The sequence below is a fragment of the Blennius ocellaris genome (genome assembly GCF_963422515.1).
Source record: "Blennius ocellaris genome assembly, chromosome: 7".
In the NCBI taxonomy this organism is placed as follows: Eukaryota; Metazoa; Chordata; class Actinopteri; order Blenniiformes; family Blenniidae; genus Blennius; species Blennius ocellaris.
The window spans coordinates 19,524,694-19,550,431 of NC_137656.1; the positions used below are offsets into that span (position 1 = coordinate 19,524,694).

General features: G+C 40.6%; 1 protein-coding gene across 6 annotated transcripts in view; it reads right to left on the minus strand.

The window, feature by feature from the left end:
- Positions 1–25,738, minus strand: part of trpm3 (transient receptor potential cation channel, subfamily M, member 3) — a gene marked incomplete at both ends in the record, with an annotated part of 151,527 nt that overhangs the window by 37,864 nt on the left and 87,925 nt on the right. For all 6 annotated transcript variants that reach the window (XM_080498788.1, XM_080498789.1, XM_080498787.1 and 3 more), the window contains 4 exons: positions 9,449–9,572; positions 10,102–10,276; positions 22,483–22,654; positions 23,780–23,904. In XM_080498788.1, coding sequence (XP_080354914.1) covers positions 9,449–9,572; positions 10,102–10,276; positions 22,483–22,654; positions 23,780–23,904 — 596 coding nt within the window. The remainder of the gene's footprint in view (positions 1–9,448; positions 9,573–10,101; positions 10,277–22,482; positions 22,655–23,779; positions 23,905–25,738) is intronic.

Here is a 25,738-nt window from a genome sequence, read left to right on the forward strand (position 1 = left end):
GTGTGTGTGTGTGTGTGTGTGTGTGTGTGTGTGTGTGTGTGTGTGTGTGTGTGTGTGTGTGTGTGTGTGTGTGTGTGTGTGTGTGTGTGTGTGTGTGTATTCACAGTGTGAGTGTGTGGTCTAATTGTGTAGCCAGTGGCTAGATAATTATTTGCTAGAATTCATCTCTGTCAACACACTAAGGGGTCGTCTGTTCAACACACATGTCTATGCACTGACCAATTTTTGTGTGTTTGTGTTTTAAACTATTCTTATCCAGGTTGTTATGAGGTAACTTGAAAAGGTCAAACTCTATGTATGACAAAGTGTGATGACAACTGGTATAAAAAAAAAATCTAATGAAACAGATAAAACAGTCAAAGAGAGCGATCAAAGCTCCCTGTAATATTTATAGGTGTGTTCGTATATTTCCCTATTTTAGCCATATGTAGACTATACACTGCACTTTTGGCCTGTAGCCCAATGGAGGGATTCCGTACGATCTTTGTGAACTAAGATGGCTGATGGAGAAATAGATATATAAAAAGAAAATAATAATAATGATAGAAGATATTAACTACTGTTTCTAGACCCTCCTCTTCTTCCACCTTTCATCTTTTTCAGCCTCTTATCTTCCAGCAGAACTCCCACTGGCACAGTACCGCTTCATCTTTTGCCTACTTCCTTGATACTTCTTTGTCCCTCTTCACTTCCTCCAATTACACCCCAAGGTGACCCTGTGGATATGCGCTACCTGCTATCACATGGGCCTGTGTGGATTAGGAGCGGCGCAAAATATCCTCTGCGACCATGCAAGGTTGCTGGTTTAATCTCGACAATCCCACGGAGAGTCATCAATATGTGTGTGCAAACAGAAAGCTTTCTCCCTCATCTATTTTTATCACCTCGCACAAGCAAAGGTGCTCTTGAGTACTTAATGTCAGCAAACAAGTTTAGCACATTAGTAGACACAGCTTCAGCATTTCTTTACCCCACTGAAGATATACGATCTCCCATCTGATGTACAATCAAGCTGTCTTTTGACAGAAAAAGAGAAAAGAATGAAGAGGATGAATGACAAGTAGAGGAAGGGATTCGGGAAGATAGACACAGGAGAGCAGAAAAGTGTGAAAGCGAGACAGGAAGGGGGGGATTTAGTGTTTACAAATTAAAGACGGCTATATGAAATGCAAAAGGAAAAACAGGCAGTGTACAATCTCTCTCGGTTCAACTGGGTGCTGTCGCAGGATTTTCGCATCTTCAGAAGCGCTAAGCTACACACTCAAAGGATCAGAAAACTGCTCTTCACACTCCAATGAGCCAAGCTGATTGCAAAACATTCATCTTCATTTAACGGGCAAAGACCCTGCTGATGCTGGTACATACAAGGCACATGGTGGGCACCACACACAGAAACACATGCGCATACACATCATAAGCGTTCTTCTCAAGAATTTCCTGCAGCCTTTATATTGACAGTCCGGAAGGCTCAGGGAAAAAATAGCATTTAACTGCGTAAATTTCAGCATAAAATTTCTTGGTCTAACAATATGCCATCCATTTTCAGCGCACTCACAGCTGAGGAAAAAGACGAACTAAATTACTGCATTCATGAAATTTTTAAATGATAAATTGACTTGATGATTGTAAACGAATGAGACGTTTCTCTCTGTGTTTCTTTTTGTGGCCCAAACTCTCTGCTGGTTCATCAATTTCCCCATTTACCCAGACTGCATTTCTCTCATTCCCTCCTTTCCTCCATCTGCCTCTTCCTTCCTCCCTCTCATGGTCCGTTTAAGTCACTCTTTTGCTCTCCTCATCTTACTCCTACTTCTTCTTAGCTTCTCTTGTCAGGGAGGCGGAGGAACATTACGGCCTGCTGGTTCCTCCTGTATTTTTAATCCAAATTAAACATATACGAACTCTTCCGCATTTAATTATTTAGATCGAGCTTTGCGATAGCAGAGCGGTTATCTTATGCTGCACCTCATAGAGGGAGAACACAGGAGGAAGAGAAAGGAATAGTTACTACTTTCTTAATTGGACAAAAGAATTGGATTCACGTATAAAAGAAAAGGAGTGATCTTGTGATGTGAAGGAGTGGCTGTAATAATATATAAAAATGGAGATTGTCATGTCACCTCATATCATTTTGTATTTGAAATTAATAGAGAATTGTTCCACCTTTTAGTAGACGTGATTAGAGAAACACAATAAGTAATGAGCATAAATGAGCACGATAGCTTCTTCTATTATTTAAAAGACAGAAAAGTGTGGCTCTTCTCTAGAATTCTCTTTCATTACATTCATATAATGGGTTATCTATGTAATTCACGTGTTGCCCCATACCCTTGATCAGCTTGATGAGCTTTGTAAGTATCTCCTCATCTATTCTTTCCTCCAACATAGAACCCAATAATTTATCATCTACCAGAAAAAAGGGTCCTCACTGAGAAATGAGCCCGCACATGCTAAATGACACCATAACGTGGATAATTAGGGCTATTGTTTGCAGCTGCAATCAGCACCCCTCCGTTTAATGTCTCACAAAAAAACCACCAGAATACATTGTTGCTATTTTAAATGTCAAAATCTGTTACATGGCGTCTTGAAATGACATGATCAAACAAAAACAATTCTGTAAAAACTACTTAAAAGCCTAAATGGTGCAAATGTATAGATTTCAGTGTGCGTGTATTATGGATCACAAATCTATTTCCTCCTTACACAAGGCAAACCACCTTTGAGAAATATGAACAAAGCAGAGACGGGAAGGAAATAACTGAAGCGCAAAATGTTTACATGAATAAACCAACAAGCTGAAAATAAGGAAAAAAGCAAGACGGTCTTTCTGTGCTCGTCCTCCTTCTCTTCACTTGCCCTCTTAAGTGGAGACGCACACACTCTGTCTCTGTCTCTCTCTCTCTCATACATTATCCCGACAGTCAGATTTAGTCCATCTCTTTCCCTCCTACTCCTTGGATTTCCTGCCGCAGAGCCCAAAAAAAAAAAAAAAAAAAAAAACAAGAGAGAGAGAAAAAAAGAGAAAGAATGCACAGGGCTACTGGCACAGAGACAATGAGGCCGACACACACACTCATTGTCTCTCTTTCTCTCACACACTTCCCCCTTTCTGATTCAAGCTCAAGGAGGAAACATATCCAGCCCTGATTCCTGACCTGTGCTCTGACATGAGGTGCCAGTGTGAACTGACTTTGTTGAGCAGCTTTTCGCTCCACACAGGACCAACACACGTCACTGCAGCAGTTTGGAAGAGTTGTTCAACAAACCACTCACAGTACAACAATCTTGCTTCATCCCAATTTCAAAGTGGAGGTAACACATTCCTTAACAGCAGTGTTGAGTGCAAGGTCTATTCAAGATTTTGAGATATATTTTGATCCCCTGTGCTATTATTCCTGTGAGTTTTTAAGAGGGTAAAATGCAAACTGTACATGAGCTCTGTTATAGCTCAAGAGTTTCCTGTTCACGTTGATAATCGTTGATAATCAACAGTTTGTAAGATTTCCAAAAGGTCTGTCACACATTTTTCTTAAAATGTGGACCAAGAGAAGGTGCCCCCCCCCCCCCCAAATTATTGCTGATTGGCAATTTCACATTAACTGTAAAAATGAGCAAAACTTAGTTTCCTCGAGAAGTAAGAATGAAGTTATACAAAACCTCCTCAATACAGAAGCAACAAATGTGTAGTCTGACGCTGCAGACTCAGCATAGTGAAGCATTAAAAAGAGTGAAAAACAAGGAGGCTGACCTTGATCTCAGTTGACAGTTTCCATTACAGACCAGCATTAGACAAAGTACAGGGTCTGATCATAAGTTAAATCACTGACTGCAGCTCAGCTTAAATGCAGAGCAGGTCAGAGAAAAGCAAAGTCGTTAATCGAGAACGTGGAAATTTCACTGAAGGGCATTACTAACCTTTTATTATTAAACTGCTTTTCATGCATGGAGGGCAGTATCATTGCTCAATCACACCAGCCAGTTTTGCCTTACAGTCTTGCAGTTCCTCAGTCACACATGTATGCACGCAACGCTTGCAGCTTTCCATGCAGAAAGCCCAGTATGAGCAGCATGTTAACAGAGCATCAGCTCTTAAGCCCTGTGTGGGTGCTGCGTTCAGCAACAGCATGAAGTTGCTGGTCAACCTCTGACGTTTTCTTGTTACACACAGCCTTACTTACTATTTAGTGTCCTTGGCCTGTTCCTCACATAATTCTCTATAGCCGTCCGGTTTTATTCCAGCTGTCGTTGCTATGCTTGTGCCTGCTCCTCCCATAGCGGATCGTCTTCACTGCAATCCAAAGTATTCAAGGAGCAGCATTTTAATGCATGTGTGTCGCTTGTTAACAATAACTTGCAGCACTGGTAGCTGGCTTTCTATTCCCCCGTATGATCACTGAGGTGGACTGACTCAGTCAAGGTGGATGGATCCAGCATGTTCCTCGTGTTTCCGAGTCCCCGGGCTGTTGTTACGTTGAACTCAACATAACACAGGACACTGAATATTAGATATTAGACCTCGGATATAAGATGAACCCAGTTTTTGAAGCCCATTTCCAGAAAACAGATCTGGCTTCTATTTGCATTAATATGTACTGTAACTAATTGCTTGAAATAATTGGCACAATACAAATGACGGAGGTTTCTTTCAATGAGTACGTTAGTCAATACTTAAATAAAAAATCCAGTGAACTCGCGGTTTAGTGTTGTCCTGCATCCACGAGAAGCTGCAATGTTCTGCAGCTCCAAATTAACGTTAGTTCACCTTGACAGGTCCTCTCTGCAGGCTGGTACTTCTCACTGCTACTTCTCGTCATTAGTTCTTGTTCATTTCTGCATCACTGCTGTTTACTTTTTTTTGTTTACTTTTAAAGTAATCCCACTACTTTTAAAAGTATATGTAAATGTAACCAGTGGCAAATTTTCAGTAAATTCACGGCTCAGAGCACAGTACAATGTCTTTGTAGCTGCGTGTGTAAAACACAAAGATTATCGTGTGTTTGTTTACAGGAATAACATTTGAGCACTTTTGCTGTTTGTGTAGACAGCTGGATTGGATAATCGGAGAGTATCTGTTCTGTCAGATGTGGCCGAGACTGGCGAGACGGTCTCTGCGCAGACACGCGACGAGTGCAAGCTGGAGGGGATCGTACCTGCAATGCTTGTCAGCCTGATAAGGAGGAGGGAGGTGAAGTCACCTGAGCACGAGAGACAGAGAAGGTGCCAGACAGCAGAGTGATGTCACATCTATTACTCTTGTATTCCAACAGCTGCAATCATTGGATAACCTTTTGAGAAGCTGCCTGCATGCTGCTAATGATTATGGTGGGCATACTTTGAAGGAAGATTAGAAGAAAAAAAAAATCACTGCTATTAAATAAATTATGAAACTTTTTTTTTAACGTTTTATGTCACAAGTAAATGTTTCATGGTGCTATTGAGAGTAGAAAAGAAAGAAATTATTCCCATGGTTGTACACAAATTAAGAAGCAAAGCACTGGATAGAAACATTAATCATAATGTTTAATCTACCTGCAGTCTGCTATCTAAATCCTGCAGATGCAATTTTACACAGCAGCTGTGCTGACTCCTTCAACTTGAACCACAGTGTGAAGGTTAAAAGTGGCTTTTCACAAAGAATCGTTCATAGCTAAACATTTCCTCTTCAAAAGATACATGATTGGTCTGTTTAATGGTGACATGTGAGTGTGGGGGTGAAGCACCGACTGTTAATAGTGCCTTCGGTGGGGCCTTGATAATGGTCCTGTAAGTCCAGACAGGCAGCGTCAGATTATCTGAGTTCTCCAGCTGCTCCTACTGAATGATTCACACTCGATTGTTCAGCTTCGGTGTATTGTGTTCAGAAGTTACGTCAATGTGAGCGTCGGTCCGGCGCAGCAATCCCACTGAGGGTGCAATCAATCCACCGTGCTCTGCACAGGACAGACATGCAGCGGTGTGCTCAGTGTGAACATACAGTGTGTTTGAGTGGGGATCTGAATCACTGTGGTACAATTTGAAACAAAACAAAAGAAACAAACAAACAAAAAAAGTATTACCACACAGTTTCACAACAATAAATTCAATCATTGCCAAGAAACTGTTTGGCTCAAACTCCCTAACATCACAGTCTTTGTGTTTCCCAATGCCGGCTTGGCAGATGTGTGTTGCTGGCTTTGTACTTCTATACTAATGGGGACATCAACAGGATTGCACACTGATAGAAGTGGAGGTCAGCACAATACACAATACATAAGGGGTTAGGGGTCATGCCCAAACCCTAACCCTAAGGGCATGAGTGAGCTGTGGGCAGCTATAAGTACTGAATCATTTAAAAGAGAACTTAAAACACCCATCTTAGCTTGACTTTCAATTCATGGATGGTTTATTTATTAAAACTCATTCATTTTCACTTTCATCAGTTTAACCATCTCATTGTCATACTAATATTTTACCTTCATAATGCTGTATACTTTTTTAATCTGGCTTTTCCCACTTTGACCTTGTTCTAAATGTATTTATTTGTCTTCTACTTTCTACGGGTTTTGATAATGTTCTTGTCTTCTAATTTTCATTTATTTCTTTGTTCGTAATTGCCTTGTTATCGATGTATCAAGCCCCCTTGTGTATCAACCTGCACGGAAAGTGCTTAGAAAAATCAAGTTTGATTGTTTCATCACTTCTGCTTTATGAGTGGTGTGTGATCATCCTTATGGGGCCAAAATACAAGTTAATTTGAGTATTTATGATAATTGAAATTGTTTTATTTTTTATTAAACTTTTGATTTCAGGGCGAAAAAACACAGTGAAGTTAAGTTCAAGTTTACGGGTAAACATTGATTGTAATGGTTAGCAAGTCAGTGTTGTATTCAGGAATTTAATATTTTAATGAGTAGACCCCACAAAGTAAAACAACAAGGATGTGCGAGTGCGTGCCTGATATTTATTACACATGTAATATTTAGGAGACTATCATCTGGTCGGCGAGCACAAGTCATTGGTCTGGCAAATATTCTCTCCACTACAAAACATGAGGCACATTATGTTCAAAGTGAGTTTGGGCAAAAGCAACCAAGTGGTGAATAAATAATGTACTGCTGGTGAGCTGAGCGGCATCAAAAAACATGTATAATGTGTGTGTGTGTGTGTGTGTGTGTGTGTGTGTGTGTGTGTGTGTGTGTGTGTGTGTGTGTGTGTGTGTGTAAGCTCTCCCATAGTTTGCATGTGGAACATTGACACTAACACAATTATGCTCAGGTATATTAAACCCTGAACACAAACACAGCTGTGGGTTTTTTTCATCCTCAGGGTGATGATCTTTCATTTTTGAAAGACTTCTTGCACCTTCATGAACCATCAAAGCTCAAAGTGAACTCACACAAAACAGGGAAAAATCATCATAATTCACCTTAAAATCGTAGCATGCAGTGATTGCCAGGATTTGTCTAATGATTGGGCACTAATTACTCGACAGATATCCATTTGATAATGTAAGTCCAGGACTTCACGATAGACATTGTCCACTACATTGTGTCCATCAGAAATGCTGGATTAGTAGCTATAGCAGGGGTGTGAAACTAACTCCTGAGGGGGGAACATAAAAAAGTAGGACTATAGTGTAAGGCTGAGCTATGAGTTTGACTCAATTCTACAAAATATGTCCTATAAAAATCAGACAATCAGATGGTTTCAACAATCTACTGTTTTGCACTAGTGAAAGTCATATTTCAAACACACACACATACACACCAAATAAAACAAAAATATAAGCGACTGTCTTGAAATGGAAAGCGAAGCAGCTGCAGTGAATGAATCATGCATGCTAATCGTCATACGTAGATCCCTTGTGGGTTGCTCAGGGACAAGCAGGGGGCCACATGAGGCGAGCCGTACAATGCCCAGGTCTGAACTGGAGGCTAAGCCTCTGTGCACACATTTATCAGCAGCCTATGTCGGAGAGCTTGGTGATGACGTCACTCTGCGTTCGTGCCTGCGTCTGTTTACAGAGGTATGATCGGGTCACCTCCATTTTAAACTACATTTAATCAGATGCAGTGTTTCTCAAATAGAGGAATTAGTGCCCCCAGGATAGTTTGGAGTCTCACAAGGGTATGTAACCTTTTTTTTTTACCTATTGGATTGGAACACGATGATTCATGCACAACGTATCAAGTATTTATGCTTTATTTTGCCAAATAAAAATGTGAAAAATATGCAAAAGAATAACATTTTATTCTCAATATTCTTTGCAATGGACTTGGTAATTGACTTACTTTTAGTTGTAAACTAACTGGCTCCCTAAACAATATTCTAGTAGTAAAATGTTGTGTAAAATAACCTCTCTGTTTTATAAAGTTTGTAAAGACTGTTATGACTGAATGACTGTTGCGATAGTAATTTGTATTAAACATTTTAAAAGTTATATGATTAAATAATAAGAAATATTGACAATATAGTGTGTCATTGTACATCTTTATATTGATTCATTTTTAAATAATTTCGCATTATTTTTTTTTACACTTTTCAGGAGGTGTATGACTGAAATGATTGATACAGTGAATGATACAGTGAATATAAAAAATATGGAACAAAGCCTGAAGGCAAAAAGAGAAAATACTACTTATCCATAATCACTACTGATCTAGCTTTTACCTTGATGATTTATTGGATGATATTTATGCTTCTTGTTCTTTGAATGCAAAAAATCTTAATATCACCACAGACACACACAAAAACACTTCATTCTTCATTATCCTTCATCCTAACCATAATCACACTCTTACTTTAGTTAAACTTTAAACCATGTCTTCACCCACAAACGTGATCATTTTCCTTATGAGGACTTAATTTTTGTCCCCACAAGGACGACTGCCAATAAGTGTGTACATAAATTTCTGTCATCACAATAGTAATAAAGACAAACGCACGCACGTCAGCAATGAAAGGTTGGCTTCTTGTGATGGACTGGGCAGTTCGAGTTGCCAGCAGTGGGGTGTGAGTGTGACCACTGTGCCCGACAGGACGTGTTTCATTACTTAAACACTGCCAGAAGAGGTGAAGACTCTTAAGGTAGAGGCCATTTGGTACCAAACGTCATCGGAATACATTTACATCCACTTAACATTACATGTCATACATAAAAGATGGGGCAATAATTGCTTCAATGAAAGTTTCATGATGGGAATGCTTCATTTGACAAATCCACTTTGTTCCTCCTTCACATATTTGTCATTTTTTGGCTTCATGCAGACGAGACATCATATGCATGAAGTTAATGGTGAGATTGAGTGGTGGTTTAATAGTACGTCTGAGAACGCAATGCTCATCATTTCTGTGTGTCAGTACGGTATATAAGAAGGGCGGATTGATGAGCGTATGCATACAGCATATGTCCATTTGCAAATGTGTTGTGAGCGTCAGTACGAAGAGAAACTACAGTCTGACTCACCAGTTCCTTCTTCTTCATGCACTCCATGAGAATGATGAACAAATGTTGGGCCTGCGTGCGGCTGTAGGTGAACGTCTTTTGGATGGTCACCAGCAACTGGTCTCTTAGAGACTCATTAATTATGCTGTGGAGGCAGAGAGGTGTGGAGAGAGGAGAGAGAGTGTCAGAGAAAGGGGGTCAGATGGAGGTAAGGAGAAGAAAATGGTAACAGGCAAGAAGGCAAATTAGATTTGTTTGTCAGTAAGTGAAACCAAGGTTGACTGGGACTCCCAGCTAAACTATCTCTGAGCCCTTGGTGAGCTATAAATTTGCAAGTGTGCCTTCATCTGTCACTAGATATAGGAAGTTGTGACTGTTGTAATGAAATTCTTTGAGACATACAGCTAAAAATGTCTATTGTGCAGTTATTGATGCAGTATATCAGCACATTTTGTTTTGTTTTGTTTTTTTATATATATTCTTACACCACTTCCAGATTTTATTCTCATGGCACATATTTTTACTCAAGGTACAAATCAGAGTAAATATCCATTTAAAACTTGAAATTGAAATATATTACAGATAAATTTACCAAATACTTTGCTGGAAATAGTTTCAACGTGAAGCATGTGCTTTTAAGAGTTTGTCCTTGAACTGCATTATGATGTGCGTACCCTCCCTCCTCAGAGTATTTGTGTCCAAAGGCCAAGATGTCCGAGGCTCTGCCGCTGCCATCGCACACCACCACAGGGACCGGAGGAGTGTCCCTGAGGTACTCCAGCACTATGGAGATCACATTAGGTCCTCCTTCTACAATCAGAGCCACCACCGGCACACCCTGACCAATGCCTGCACAAGAAAGGGGGGAACAGAAGAGACAAAAGGTCAAGAGTGATCGAAAAACAGGGAATCAAGAGTCAGGCGAGTGTGGCAGACATTTGAAGAGACGGTAAGAAAAGAGAAAAAAAACAAAGTGATGATTACACGTCACTGTGCGAGATCCAGAAATAGAAAAGGTGTTCTAAATTTGTGAACAAAGTGTTGAATTGACGTCTGCGATATCACATGATTCTGTCAGGATTCTCTCTAATTATAGCCACGGGGTCTTTTAAAAAGCACCAAAAATATCAGGCCAAGTTGGTGCTTTGTGATCTCTGTGGGTGAGCGAGTGAATGAGTGTCTGTGAGAGATACAGACCGAGAGTCACAAAGCCTTTTGCTTGTCCTTTGTTTCACACAAACACTCTCTTCCTGGTGATGACTGGCATTTTGACCAACTGTGTAACTATAGCAGGTGGCTTTCAATATATATTGAGTGTAAATCTGACGGTGAACATGAAAGCTGCAGATTTGATTTGCAGATTTCAGAGGTAATACCGCGTTCTCAAAGGGCCTTCATTATTTCTGCTGGTCTCTTTGTCTGTATTATACTTCTCTTAATACCACTGAACAGGGCCTTAAACCATCATAACTCCCGCAACCCCCCGAGTCTCATCCTCTCTTACCCCCTCCAGTCCAATCAATTTTCTAAATCATTTTACCCTGAGCCTGCTCTCTGTCTCACTTCCTGCCTTCCTCTTTTTAATCTCCATAGTGACTCTTCTCGCTCTCGTGGAGTCTGTTTCGTGAGGTGGTGCCTCATGCTGAGTATTTTGACTCTACTAATTCAAAAGATGTGTAACTGCCTGATCTGTCCCTCATGCTGGTCTGCATAATTCACAGAGGAAAGAGCGTGGTCTGTCTCCGAAACACGCAGACTAACGGCCACATACAAGTGCGTGCTTACATGCTGCACGCGTGCGCTCGGGGGCCACGCACGCATTCAGAAGTGTGCACCCGCCATTACGTTTGCCTCACAGAGCCTTGTGCGGCCTCGCAATAGGGACAGTTACATAAGAAGAGTATTTTCGGGGCCTTGCCTACTTCAAAGAGGTAAAACGTCACCGTGCCACAACACATCACACGACGATGAGAGAGGAGCAAAGTAATGACTTGCATTTTCAGTCTGACGCTTCCATTTCTTCCGAATGCCTATTTCTGTTGTTACCTGCAGTGTGTGTGTGTGTGTGTGTGTGTGTGTGTGTGTGTGTGTGTGTGTGTGTGTGTGTGTGTGTGTGTGTGTGTGTGTGTGTGTGTGTGTGTGCGCGTGCGTTGTCATATCAGGGATTGATATTGATGATGAGTGAGTTCGGGGGCACATTGCCACAGTATCCAAAGTGGATTATTGTTCAACTGAAACCCACCGAGGAGCAGATGAGGAGGGAAAAGCACAGCTGTGTCACAGTTAATTGGTTGCTGGGAATTCTGTCAGTGAGGAGAACAGATTTGTGAGCGGTGTCTGATCATCCTTATGGGGCGAAAATGCAACATTCTTGGAGTATTTATGAGTGTTGAAATGCATTTATTAATCACTTTTTGATTTCGGGGCTAATACACAACAAGGTGTTATGTAGGTTCAGATTGAAGGTAGAACATTTATTGTAATGGTTAGGAATTCAGTGACCTATTCAGGAATTCAGTATTTGACTGAGTAGAGTGTGTGTGTGCTATTTGAGAGGCATTCTTTGGTACATTTGGCCCTGTTGTATGTAAGTAGTACAGTGTAATAGTACTATAGTAGAATAATCTTGGAAATGTGACTCCACTTTAAAATATTGTGAGTTACTTTTTGGAAAAATAGTTAATTAAGAATATGAAAGGGAAAAATGATGAGCTTGAGACCGATTAAAGCCTGTTATTATCAGTGCTGCATATTGGCAATAAATCTGTGATAGACCCCCATAGTACAGGGGTTTGATTGAATTATATTTCTGCATTTGTACAAAGAACAAGGCCAGCACAGACAACAAGGTGGTAAAAACAAGAACAAAGTTGGTTAAAGTACCAAACAAGGGCTGCAAGGACAGATAGTGTCATTATTGAACCTCGGGGAGAGACAATAATGATAAGTGGGAATGTGCTTGATAAATTAAATGTATTTACAGTTTCAATTAAGGTTTTTGTGTGGGAAAAAAAAGAATAGTATTTTTCATTTCTCAGACTTGCTTATTGAAAGTCTTTATAGTTCTCAGGAGTTCTCAAGGCTTAAAACCGTGAGTTCCGATGCTGCTCCTGGAAGTCTGCGCTGGAACTTTAGCTCCAAACGTGGCAGTGTTGATGTCTGCCAAATTGTGTTCTTTAAATGTAATCCTGAAAACTAATCCTCTTAGGAGACAAAGAGGTCCTTGAATTATTTTGTCTGCAGAGGCAAATTTCTAAATTTGACATCTTTTCCATCAAATAAAATCCTGACTGTGTGAAGACTTACAACATGAGTATGTGAACTATCGTTTAAGAAACAAAGAAAAACAACATGTTCCAGACGGACAAAAAGAGCTAGATAGCTAATCTCTGTTAAATTTTTTCAAGTGTTTATCTTGGCAGTGCACACAGCTGCTCTCCAGAAGATTGTTCTTTGGTGTTTTCTTCTTTTTATTACTTTCTATAAACTTCACTTTGTTTATGTTTGTTTCATTTCTTTTATTAATTCCAGTTTGTGTTTGTTTGTTCAGTGACTGAAATGGGTCTCGACTCTCTATTGATATGGGGAAATCATATAAGCCCCGAATTAAACTCTAAAACTTCATCCTAACACGAGTGACACTGAGAATGTGGTAATATATATTTAAATATGATCAAAAGGATACAAGCATACTGAATTCTTTACTGGATATAAACATTTTCAAAACAATTTGAAGACTCTGTCCTAACGCACTCGTCTTTTCAATTCCCATTCCTCTACACTGGCTATACCCATGCTCCTCTGACACATAACAACACATCAAATACCACCATCGTGACACCCCCATTCTCTTCTTGCCTCCTTCGCCTCTGCTACATCATCCGCAACTTTAACCAACAGTCTACACCTGGTCCCACCGGAAGAAGGCGAACAGTGAGAGAATGGAGGCAGGACAAAAAATACAAGAGGTGATCAAAGATTTTTCAATACCCACTCAGCCAGCGAGATGAGGAAATAACCAGAAACAGGAGGAATTAGGGAGGAAAAAAGTAACGTGTTAGTGAGACACACATAACATGCTTAAATGGTCCTAATTAAAGATCCAGCAATGACTCATCCAGCAGGTGTGTGTGTGTGTGTGTGTGTGTGTGTGTGTGTGTGTGTGTGTGTGTGTGTGTGTGTGTGTGTGTGTGTGTGTGTGTGTGTGTGTGTGTGTGTGTGTGTGTGTGTGTGTGTGTGTGTGCGTGTGTGCGTGCGTGCGTGCGTGCGTGTGTGTTTGAGTTTGTACTTGTATGTGTCAAACTAAAGTAAGTGACTGGAGGAGGTCTGCTCCAGCATGCTGGCACTTGTCTTTGCACCTCCTCATCACTCCTCCAAAAATAAAAGCACACATCCATAAATACCAACGACAAAGAAGCATCACGTCTGTGAGGGACACATGACTTGACAGGTTACAGAACAGAAGGTCGGAGGGCGTCGGCACACTGAGAGGAGAGCACTTGTTTTTCAGTCAGGTTGTGACAAGAGACCTAAATAAAGGAGTTGAAGTTGTGTCAGACGGTGGTTTGGTGTTTTTGAACCAGAGATTTTAGTCTTTTTTTTTAAAGGTGGTTAAACTGATCTTAGCCCAAGGCCAGAATTAAAGCAGGCTGTCACTGACCAAGAAACAGCATTTACAGCTAGGAAACTGTGGTGACATGACTTGTTCCTTTGTATTTTAGTGTTTATTTGTGTGTGTGTGTGTGTGTGTGTGTGTGTGTGTGTGTGTGTGTGTGTGTGTGTGTGTGTGTGTGTGTGTGTGTGTGTGTGTGTGTGTGTGTGTGTGTGTGTGTGTGTGTGTTGGGGATTTACCACCATTGTGGAGACCAAAATCTTTTCTTTTCTTTTTTTTTTTACACAGACTGATTATAGGAAAATGTCATCCCCATTGGAACAAACAGCAAATCTTAACAAGAAAAACAAAAAAGTGAGAAGATGTTTTAAGCTTAGACCAAGGTTAGAGTTATGAAAGGAGTCATTACAGTGCAGAGAGTAGATGCAGATGATTCTGCAGTTCTTTTAATTTACAAATATGCCAGTTAAATCCAGTTGCAGGGTTATCTGGAAGGTTATATACACTGTCTCCTGGTCTACATATCTCCTCTTCTGCTTTTGTGCTTCAGCCTGAAGAAAGTTTAAAGACTTCCAATAAATAAAACAATGCCAATGCCAGATCTGGGGAAAGATTTGTTGACAGGAGTTATGTTTTAATGAAGCTGAGCATCCTTTTCCTTAGAAAACACATTTGATCAATTTGTTGCTGTTCTATCTGAAGCCTGTTCATATCGCAACCTGTGTATATAGGAGGAACTTATGGATAAAAAGTTTCATTTTCAAGATGCCGACATTAGATTACTAAAGGTTCATCCATTACTGACCTGCACATGGTCAAAAGAATAGTTAATAAAGGAATAAGAGATTTCATCTGGTTAAATCCCCTTCAGAGACCAGATACATGCATACAAAAAGGAGATAATGCGTCGGCCTTCTCAAATTGAATGTGTATGTTTTACAGCTCCCAAGAGGGTCCATTTCAGACAGCTGTCACATTAAAACAACAAAATAAACTGACTCCGGCAGTTTTTACTCCAAAGATTTGCTAAGTTGTCGTGACATGCTTATAGTCAATAAATCCAGTACATCCATATGTTTGAATTGAGACTTATTTCCATGCAGCCTGTGAAAACCAAGATTAAATGCAGTCAATACTGGGATCTTGCCAAGGGAGAGTCCCACTTATGCATGAGTGTAAATTATACTGAATTAAACCTAATTTCCTATTCTGATACAAGTCACTTTGAATTGCAAGTATAAATGGGGCTTCAGTATATGGCTTTTAATCCAGTTCTTGTGTGACGGTTTGACTCGTCCTTGCCAAAACATTTTGGATTCAGCTTGTGTAACTTTGCTTCAGCGACTAATGAGTTACAATATATTTCCACTCCTCACCGGTTTTAAGTGAACCATAAAAGCAACAATAAACATGCCACAAATGCTACGGTTCCCTCCTGTGTAGTCACCTTGTTTCAACTTTCAATGCGGTTGTAAAAAAACTAAGCGCATTTATTCAAGTACTCTACCTAATTCCTTACCGTTTTACAACTACATACATCTGATGGACACCAGTAAAGGCTTTTATATATACTTATATTTAAAATCAACTGTTTGATTTTGTTTAAATCTCAGAATTAACAAAGAATGGTGATAAAACATGAGTTAGATTTATTTCCAACTGCATATGACAAGTAACAAGACAGCAAGTTTCTTTGCACTTCCACTAATTATATATTGATTCATGTGGCGACCATCAGGAACAGCCCAGTCCAAATGTTGTGAAGCCGTAAAGCAAACTTTCTTATGTCTTATGGGACATTTTAATGTAATTTTATTCAGATACCTGTGTAACATTCAATTCAAGTTAATACCAACCATGACAATGGATGTTAGAAAGTATAGAACATGAGATTAATTAAACTTTAATGCCTGTTTTTAAACTGTGGGAGAAAATCCCAAGGAGAAAGCCTACACACACACACACACACACACACACACACACACACACACACACACACACACACACACACACACACACACACACACACACACACACACACACACACACACACACACACACACACACACACACACACACAAGACCTCAAGCCCAGTTTAGATCTAGGGACTACTATCCAATACACCACTGTGCAGTCCTGTTCGTGGAACACTAATAAGGTGCTGACATCACAAAACACGTTAGACAACGCTGAGTTCTATAAACAAGAAAAGGCCCGACCGCAAAACTCATGAGGTCCAAGTTGCTGGAAGCCTGCAGTTAATAGGTCAAAGCCTAAAAATAGGAGGTATATAAAAAAAATGCTCATCAAATCAGCTTTTTGTCCACTGCACACTTTTCTTTCTTGAACAGTCCTGACCTTCTCTGCAATGTCTTAAACCACTAGAGTTCCAAAAGACCACATTTCACATTGCTGATCATGCACTCAGCTTGTTTCCACACACATGACATGTTGCCATCCATGCACGTCCTCAACCTGGAACCATAGCGGGATCAGGTCTTGATCCAGCTCACTTCTAACTCTGTTATCTCTCCACCACAGGGCGGAACACTCTGGCAGTTCATGTTCATTATTTTGACATGTTTTGTGTATCCGTTAGTGCATGAACACACCTCTCCACGGAATGGCTTCAATTGTACCTAGACTGCCTCCGTTTGTCTATAGTCTCATGGCTGTAAATGTTTTTTATCTAAAGGTTCACTCCCACAGCACCAGCTCAACTCCGGCGATGTAAAAAGTGATCAATGCAGCAGCATCACCGCCACGGATCAGAGGGCTCATGGAAACTGAACATTAATTCACGATTAAGTCCACAATTAATATGTAAATATTTCAATAGTATCCGGGTGGAATTGTTTGAACAGTATAATTACGGGATTACATTATGTAATACACTCCTACTGGTAGAGTCTGATTGGATCAGTCAAGTTAAAGGATAGGGTGGGAAAAAAAAGGTTAATCGGAGGAGCTCAAAAAGTGAGAATAAAGCTGTGTGACTTATTAAAGCCACCAAAGAAAATAGTAATGTGAGTAATGTAAGTGTTATTTCCAGCAATGTTCAATAAAAATGCCCCCCCTTTTTTAATGTATTCTACAGTTGACACTAACTTATCATTGGAAGGAATGTGAAGAAATGGAAACGTGATCAAACCATTTGTCTGATAAAGGGTTAAAAGGAGAGTGGTGCAGCCCTCTTGAGTTTCCACGCACCATAGCTTAACTGTAATTTCTTCTACATGTGCTGCTGGAGGTCATAATGTCGCAGCTAATCTGCAACGCAAGGTCTTACTGGTTCTGGATTCAATTACCCCGGCCACTTCTTTCACGTATGCTGTGATTAATGAAACCACAGCTGCAGCAGGGTCAGTGAAGGTTAAACAGTAGCACTCCCATGCCTGCACCTACACGTGCACACATCCTCACTGTACTCAGGCACTTTTTCTCATATTCTAAGCGATTCAGGTGAAAGGGAAGATAGCTTTCTGAAGTATGAATTTTTCATTGTCAAACACCTTATCTATATGAAGATTCTCCATCCTGATTTAGCCTGGCATGTGTGTTTATATTTAAATCCTTCTCTGTGTAAAAAAAAAACCGAAGAGCCACGGTCAACAAGATGCAAGGTGTTCTTATTTACCTCTTGTTCGGTTTAATAAGAAAACATTCATGGATGAAACCTATTATTCTTCCACTGTCTTTTCACTTTTTCTCTTTCACCTCGCAGTAATGCCTTGTGTCGGTGCTTGCATCAGCTGCGTCTCACTTCCTTTGCCCGTAACATAACTCCCTTCTCTCTCTCTCTGTGGGCCCTCAATCCCCTTTCTGTGTCTTCATTTTCTCACTCTCCCCTCTAACAGTGTCCATTTTCCTCCCTTTGCAGCAGGTGTCTGATTAAAAGGCATTCAGCTTGAGACATGTCAAAAGGGCTGTGCGGTGATTGAACCAACAGTGCTGAATGGTGCCAATCATTTTATTGATTTTTCTTCTTCCTTGGCTCACCCGCTTTTTACCAGTTTCAGGAAATGGGGAAGAGATCAAAGAAATATTCCCTCGGGCGTCTGTGTGGACATTCAGCATTTTCAGAGTCAACAGTTGCGTTCGCACTTAATTATGCAGTAAATCGTGGTCACGCATGAACTCTTCCCATCTGAAGCCTCCCAGGCTACCTGCTTGAAATCCTCGCGATCTTTAGTTTAGTCAGTTGAGTTTATGGGACATATTCAGTTTAATTTAATCGGAACTGGGCTGATAGCTTTATGGTCTATAAGTACAAACTCAACATTTTTCCTTTGTTTTAGTATGCAAGGAAATAGAGTATATAGTGGCAGTGTTCACATTTAATGCAATGCTGACTTTATTTCACAAGAATCAAAAGTGCAATCTGAAGTCTCACAACTTCACTTTAAAGTTGGTAAAAGCCTGTTGCTCCTAAGGAGACAGCATTTCTGAACAATTCAGCGCTCGACATTTCACCAGGTCAGCATCATAGTATGGCTTTGATGCAAATGGCATCTCACCAGCGATGAGCTATGAGCATTCATGAAATTTATCGTTACAGGTCTCAGTGTTAGAATAGAATAGAATAGAATAGAATAGAATAGAATAGAATAGAATAGAATTCATTGATCCCAGAGGGAAATTTTTGTAACATAGCTCCACACAGAAAAGCACACAGCATAACTAGGATAGTCGTTAAAATATCGCTGTGATGTAATGTACTGTAATTTCCGGACTATAAGCCACTACTTTTTTCCCATGCTTTGAACCCTGCGGCTTATAAAATTACGTGGCTAATTTATGGATTTCTACAGGTTAACGGCCTTCCTGCCAACAGATTCTAGTTCCACATGTGCTGTTTTGAGCACCTTTGCTTTTCCAAAACTTGCCCTAAAAGTGACAACTCTGCTTTTTGTGACCTTGTCTTGTGCTGCTTTCTGTGGTCCAGAACTCCAGTAGCTGGCGGCCGTGAGTGATGTGTTTAGGTGCATTACGTAATGCTGCCCTGCTGGACTCCATGGCTGAGAAATGTTCCTCCTTAGAATCAAAATCAGCAAATAACCGATAAAACATTTTATCAACAGATAAAACCCTGTGATTGTGTACTTCTCTTTCTCTTTCTGTCACTCTATCTCTCTCTGCGGGCTTCTCCGCAGCAGGTGGACGACGCGTGCGCGCGCACACACACACACACACACACACACACACACACACACACACACACACACACACACACACACACACACACACACACACACAGCGCTGTGAGCAGGAATTTCCAGCTATGAACTATGAAAAACAGATTTGCGAGAATTGATGAAAATATGAGCATTCCCTGGATTCCCGCAGTGAAATTCCTGCCCTGTTACAACCTGGACACCTGCGGCATTTAGTCAAGTGCGGCCTATATATGTACTATGTTCTTTTCAGATTTTGTGGGTGTGGATTATATCCAGCTGCGCTCAATAGTCCGGAAAATACGGTATTCTTATGGAAAACAGGGCAATCGCCATTGTACAAACTTGGAACAGCAATCAACTATATCTTTTCTATGGCCTAATTTTGTCAAGTTTTGACAGGTGCCAAGGGTGCTCATATAACTCCAGATGGAAGGTCACAATGTGTAGAACAAACCAGACATATCAGGTGGAACAAGGTGCAAAAATGTAGCAGGATTTCTGAGAAATTACAAATGACAAAAGACAAATAACATTTAAGAGAGAAATTATTTTCTGTACAACATTTTCTATGCCTCAATATGTGGTATACAGGATTGATTTGAAAATCTATGTCATAATATTGTGAAGTAAATCTGGTTGCGACAGTGTCGTCACATCGCGGCAGCCACTGCAAGGAAATGCACACAAGCACAGGAGGATTAGCAAAAGGATTGCACAGACATTAAAAAAAAACAAACCACAAGGGGAGATTAGACATATCTATGCACTGCACTTCTTTCATCTGGCGTTTGTATGCAAAATATGGGACTGTGTGTTACAGAGTATAAATGACCTGGTGGGTATGTGTGGTCAACAATACGTACGTTGAGCCATTCAGACTAAAGTGTGTCTCTGCCCTCAGCACTTTTTCACTCCTTTCCCTAGCACCACTTCAGGCTACCCTGCTGTGAGGAAAATTGATGCTTTTCTCGATTGACTGTGGACAGACAATCAAATCAAGGATTTAGCCTCGTCTGCACACCTTGAAGAGAGGAATGACACAAAGGAATATATGTTCACACACGCTGCGTATGTGTGCTGAAACTTTATATTAACTGCTTAATATTTCTGCTTTAAACGTCTTTCATTTGAGAAAATCTGGCTCCTGACACGAGTCGCATCACTTCATGCTATTCATAGATACTGTATGTACCGATGCTCGATTGAGTTTAATGTATTCATTTTGTTTGCCAGAGCACTTCGCCACCACAGGCGAGTCACCAGGCCGTGTGGCAGGTTATAAAGCTAAAGCTGGTTATCAGCACAACCTCAGACAGTGCTGAGGTTAAGGTTAGCAGCTGATATGCAGCACACATGCTCTCCTGTCCATCCATCATCTGTCTATAGCTGCTCTACAGCCCGGGGTTTAGGGTACACAGGGTATTCCCCCATCACAGAGCTAACGCAAAGAGGCAGCAAGTCACAACCAAATCTAACAAGCCAGTGGTTGACATTGGAAGGCAGCAGGAGTGTATATTATCACAGGGGAAATATGCTAATTCAAGCTGGGGAACTTTAGTTATTCGGCATATTTGCTACACACTATCACTATATACCATCATGTCATCATACAGTTACCTACCACCTCATGCTAGACTTCAATTAATACTAGTATTCACCATGGATACATGTACAACAGGATAAATAAAAATTAAAGATGGGCTATCAGATGCTTGCGTGACAACTGGGCGTCCCTTTGCCTTCCCAGCCCCGTTTGTATAATTCCAGGCATAGGATGACAAAGGGAAGTCCATAAGCCACATAGAGGGAGTGTGAAGGATCAAGAGAGTGTCCTTTAAACCCGAGGATCCATCAAACTGAGCAGTTAGGAGACAAGTGGTGCAAAGTTGCAAAAGAGTGAATTTTACATTTGCCATTATAAACTCACTATGAAGAAGCTTCAGTGATCTGACAGGGAACAATAATAGTGTTGACAAAACAAAGGTGAGAATCACTGCAGTGTCATTAGATCCATGTGGCAAAACTGACTCTCTCACAGTCTGCTGTTTTTAAATAAGCACTGATATGAAAGTGTATATTTGTGTCAACCAAACCCCGGGGAAACTATTTCCAAATGGCTTTATGTTGACAGCACAAGAATGTAATAACAAATAAATCACGGCTGCAAACATTTCTCAGGGTTGTTCCCACCTCATTCTAAACAATGCCGCAAGAGGCTATTGAGAGACGCATTTAAAAGGGATCACAGAGACGACGTGTGTTTGTGTGTCTGTGTTTCAAAGAGAGAATGAGACAGTGTGAGAGAGAAAAAAAGACCGAAATGCATTTTGTACTCATGCAAATCCACTCAGTTCCTAGCTAAGGTTCAATGTGAAAATTGAAAACAGAGAAATGCAATGTGACAAGAGCTCAGCGGCGGATGAACCTGCGACACTAAGCCAAAAATGCACAGAGGACATAGCAAGTGAGGTGTTAGGGCACATAATCGAAAATTCTAAATTCAATCACGCCAACCTCAGATACACATTAGCAGGATTTCTTGATGCAACAAATCGAGAAGTGACAGAGAGAGCTGCACAAACCTAATTTAATCAGGTGAATTCTGACTGAAATATGTTACAATATAACATCATTCTAGTGTCTATCAGGAGATTCAAAAATAAATAAAACAGCAGTTTCAGCTTAGTGCTTCAAAATGCCTTGAAATATGTCATGTTCTGACAAATTTTGCTCGTCAAGAATAAAAAAAGAAAATTTTTAATGATTGCCATTGAAGTGCTAGCAGGACAGTCTTGCTTCGCCTTATTTGAGAATTGATTTGTGCTCAGTATTACGTCAATGCTTGTTAGCTGGTATTGTAGCTGCTGGCATCCCAGAACATGAACACTGTGATTATCAAGCAGATTCATTTGAGGAGAGGGTTCATCTAGGCTGTCAAGAAGCTTTGAAAAAAAAAAAAAAATCCCTCCTGAAGGGAGGGACACTTTCAAAGGCTCGTCTAGTTATATCTCGCCAACTAAAAATACACAGTCTGACACCGTGTGTTCGGTACAAAGCAGGTGATGATAATTTTAGTCTGGTTGCGGCTATAAAAATTAGTGAACCCAATTAACCTGTGGTGATGTCGTTGAAAAAAAACGAGGATTACAGCTTCATTATGCTCTTATCTCTTCCTGAATCATTTGAAAACACCCATTCTAATTTAGGGGAAATAGGTCAGTTTGGCAATGGCCCGATGCAGACAGATATGGCAAATTGGACTCACGTGTGTTGATCTTCTGTAGCGAGATGTGTTTCTCTAGGTGGCGTCGTAGTTTGACCTCAGCGCCGTACTTGCCGGTGGTGCCGTTGTCGGCCAGGATGAAGTGGGAATGGAGACTGTTGAGAACCGTCAACTTGCTCAGAGGGTTGGACATGGTCTGGTATGGACGCACCACCTAACCAAAGGAAAGCAAAGTGTCGCTGATACATCAACATGTGACAGTTTGAATTCTTTCATTCAGAGATGAGGTAAGATTCTAACCTGCCCTATGAGTCTTTCCCCCCATGTAATATGATAGTGGCATTATTTCACCTTTAGCTGTCTACATTTAATGGGTTTTGCATCAAATAATTGCTTTTATTTTTGCAATTAGTAGCGATGTTGTATTTCAGTTTCCTTGTTGAGAGTAATACTTGGATATTTAAGGTCCTTGACCTCGACAAAAACTACACAGAGTTGGAAAAACAATATCCACAGTATTAGTATGGCTTGGTTTCAGAGCCTCCAAATATTTAATGGTTACTGAAATTACAAACAGGTTCTGTGAATTCAATAATTTACAACACCCGAGAGAAACACTAACATAGAGGCAATACTCGCAATTCAATTACAGGACATTCAGTAAGCAGCAAGCACCAATTTTAAAAGTTGAGATATTTGTCCAGCAAAAATTCTGACAACTACTTTTAAATGTCTATATTGTGTCTGTTCGAATACCGAACTCTTCATCGATTGTGAAATAATTTGCATTGTTGTAAAAATGCACTGGAAAAACATGAAAATATTTTTGCTACAGTATATAAGTCTCTCAGTAGCTGAGTTATGGTATTCTGGGGCAGCACCTGACAATGTGAGGTGAACTCATCTGGTCATCAACCATACAGTATGAACAAAGCCAGCATAAAAACAGAGCCTCCACACTTAATCATCTCATTTTAACCGCCAACTTCAGTCGGCTCTGCTTCACTTGTTCAGCCGGACAGAGTTGGGCACGCTCTGATGAAAATTTAACTATAACATAACATTGATTCCCTGAGATTTCAATGAGTCAGCATGTATGCCGCAGTCTCGTGTGGTTCTGCCAGCTGTCCAGCGCACTGTGAAAGAGTTTTATCACAGACCAGAATGGCTTACTCAGCATCTCCGCTAATAAGCTGTCGACTGCAATTTACAGGCACTGACAAGTGTGGACTGCGTGTGATATTTTTAACATATAGACACATAAACAAACATGCTACAGCAGTCACTGCGTGGGCTGTTGTTACTGCTTCACACAGGCTGGGTTTTCTCGCACACTTACATCTTTACCGACAAGATCCTCTTGATTTTCGACGATGCCCCACGGAGCGATGCCAATGGTGCATATCTTCCCTCTGGACTTGGAAGCGTGGTCTTTCAGTGCATCGCCCACATGGCGAATCACCCCTGTGTTTCAGTGTGTAAGTGTGTGTGTGTGTGTGTGTGTGTGTGTGTGTGTGTGTGTGTGTGTGTGTGTGTGTGTGTGTGTGTGTGTGTGTGTGTGCATTAATGTTTAAGAGTGTTATGGAGAATGGCACGGAAAGAGAGAGAGAGAGAAGTATGGTTTGTCACAATCAATACAGTGCCTAAAGTCAGATGATGATACACTCTGCTGTGACTGATAAAAAAAAGAATCTATTAAGTGCGGGAGACAGAAACATGGCAGCCGGGGCAAATGTACACGTCCGTATAAACCCACAGACGCTCACACACATTATATTTTGTATGCCTTTCAGGGACATTGCTTTGACTTACATTTATTTCTTGCAGACGTAATGTAATCCTAAAGCCAAATTGATACAGTTCTACCTTGAAAAATGGTTTCACCTTAAGGTACAATATTTTTTTTTTCTTTATTGAGACTTACTTTTCCACACAAGTCTGACAAGTCCTCAACTGTAATGTTTCGGCAATCACATGCGCGTGCACACCCGCATGCACATATACATCCAACCAGCTTCAAACCGAGACAGGTTGTAGCTCCGGGCTTCTTCTTGTTTTCCTCAGGGGAGGAGCAGTCAGACCTGGAGGCCATCTTATCCCATCTCTCCTGCTGACATTTATTCTTTCTCTACCTCCACCCACTGTCCCTCCAATCCAACCATCCATCCATTATTCAGACCCTTTCTCTTCCTCTTTCTTGCCACTGCACCCATTCTGTCACTAAATCTTACTCTCTCTTCCATTCTGTATTCAGAGGGCACGTCACAACATCCAACACTGTATAGTTTCTTTTCATGTCTCCTATTTTGTTACTAAGTAGACATGATAGGCTCACGTCTTCTTATCGAAGTCAGGTAAACTTATTGTAATCGAATCAAAGGACTTTGGTTTCCGACCTTGTACACAACAGTGAGTGGTATGTACTGAAAGGCTGCAGCATACACGTCACTAACAGTATCTGGAAGGTAACGCAATATATACAAAACCCACAGGAGTTAAAAATTATTCTATGTGGACAATGTCAAGAAAATGCTGATAAAATGTGCAAAGGGAAAGTAGGCGTCTATGTTTAGAGGTCTCGCCACTCCCTAAAGCTTAGAGAGATCAGAGACATCGTAGAACTCAATTTTACACACTGAGACTATTTTCCACAGACATGATAACCCCTTCATACATTAGTCATGTGCTGTCAGTGTGTTAGCTGAATTTTCTTATTTCCCAATCTTATTTTTATCACACACTGTTATTCAATCATCATGTTGCTGCTGTTGAACTTTAAAACGGCGCTGCTTCCAGGACTGCCTTCATGCACTCTGCCCTCCCACTCCTCCGTGCAAGGTCCTCACATATGCTCCTCTCGGCCAAAGTCCTTCAGCTGCATGGCATTGCCAAAGAAAGAAACCCCTATTCAGTAATGTTTTATGTTTTATCCTACTGGGAAGGTTTATATTAGCTTCAATTGTTATTGATGCAGTGTATTAAGATTCTACCATTCAATCCTACTGTGTACCTCCTGGCCAACACAAAACAATAATACAAAAAAATTGCAAGTTATTTTTGCCGTACAACTACAAAGCGGCACACGTTCATAGATTTTCAGACTTAAAAATGAGCTGTCTGGACTGTTTGGCATTATTTTCATTGAAAATGAATAAAACAGTAAAGGAGAGTTATTATATTTGCATGATCTGACATTGAAGACAGACTCATTGTCAGAGAGGTGCCTATTTAATTTGGATAAAAAGAAACAAGGGTCTACCATTTAAAACAATGTTAACCCTTGATTGATGTAGAAACA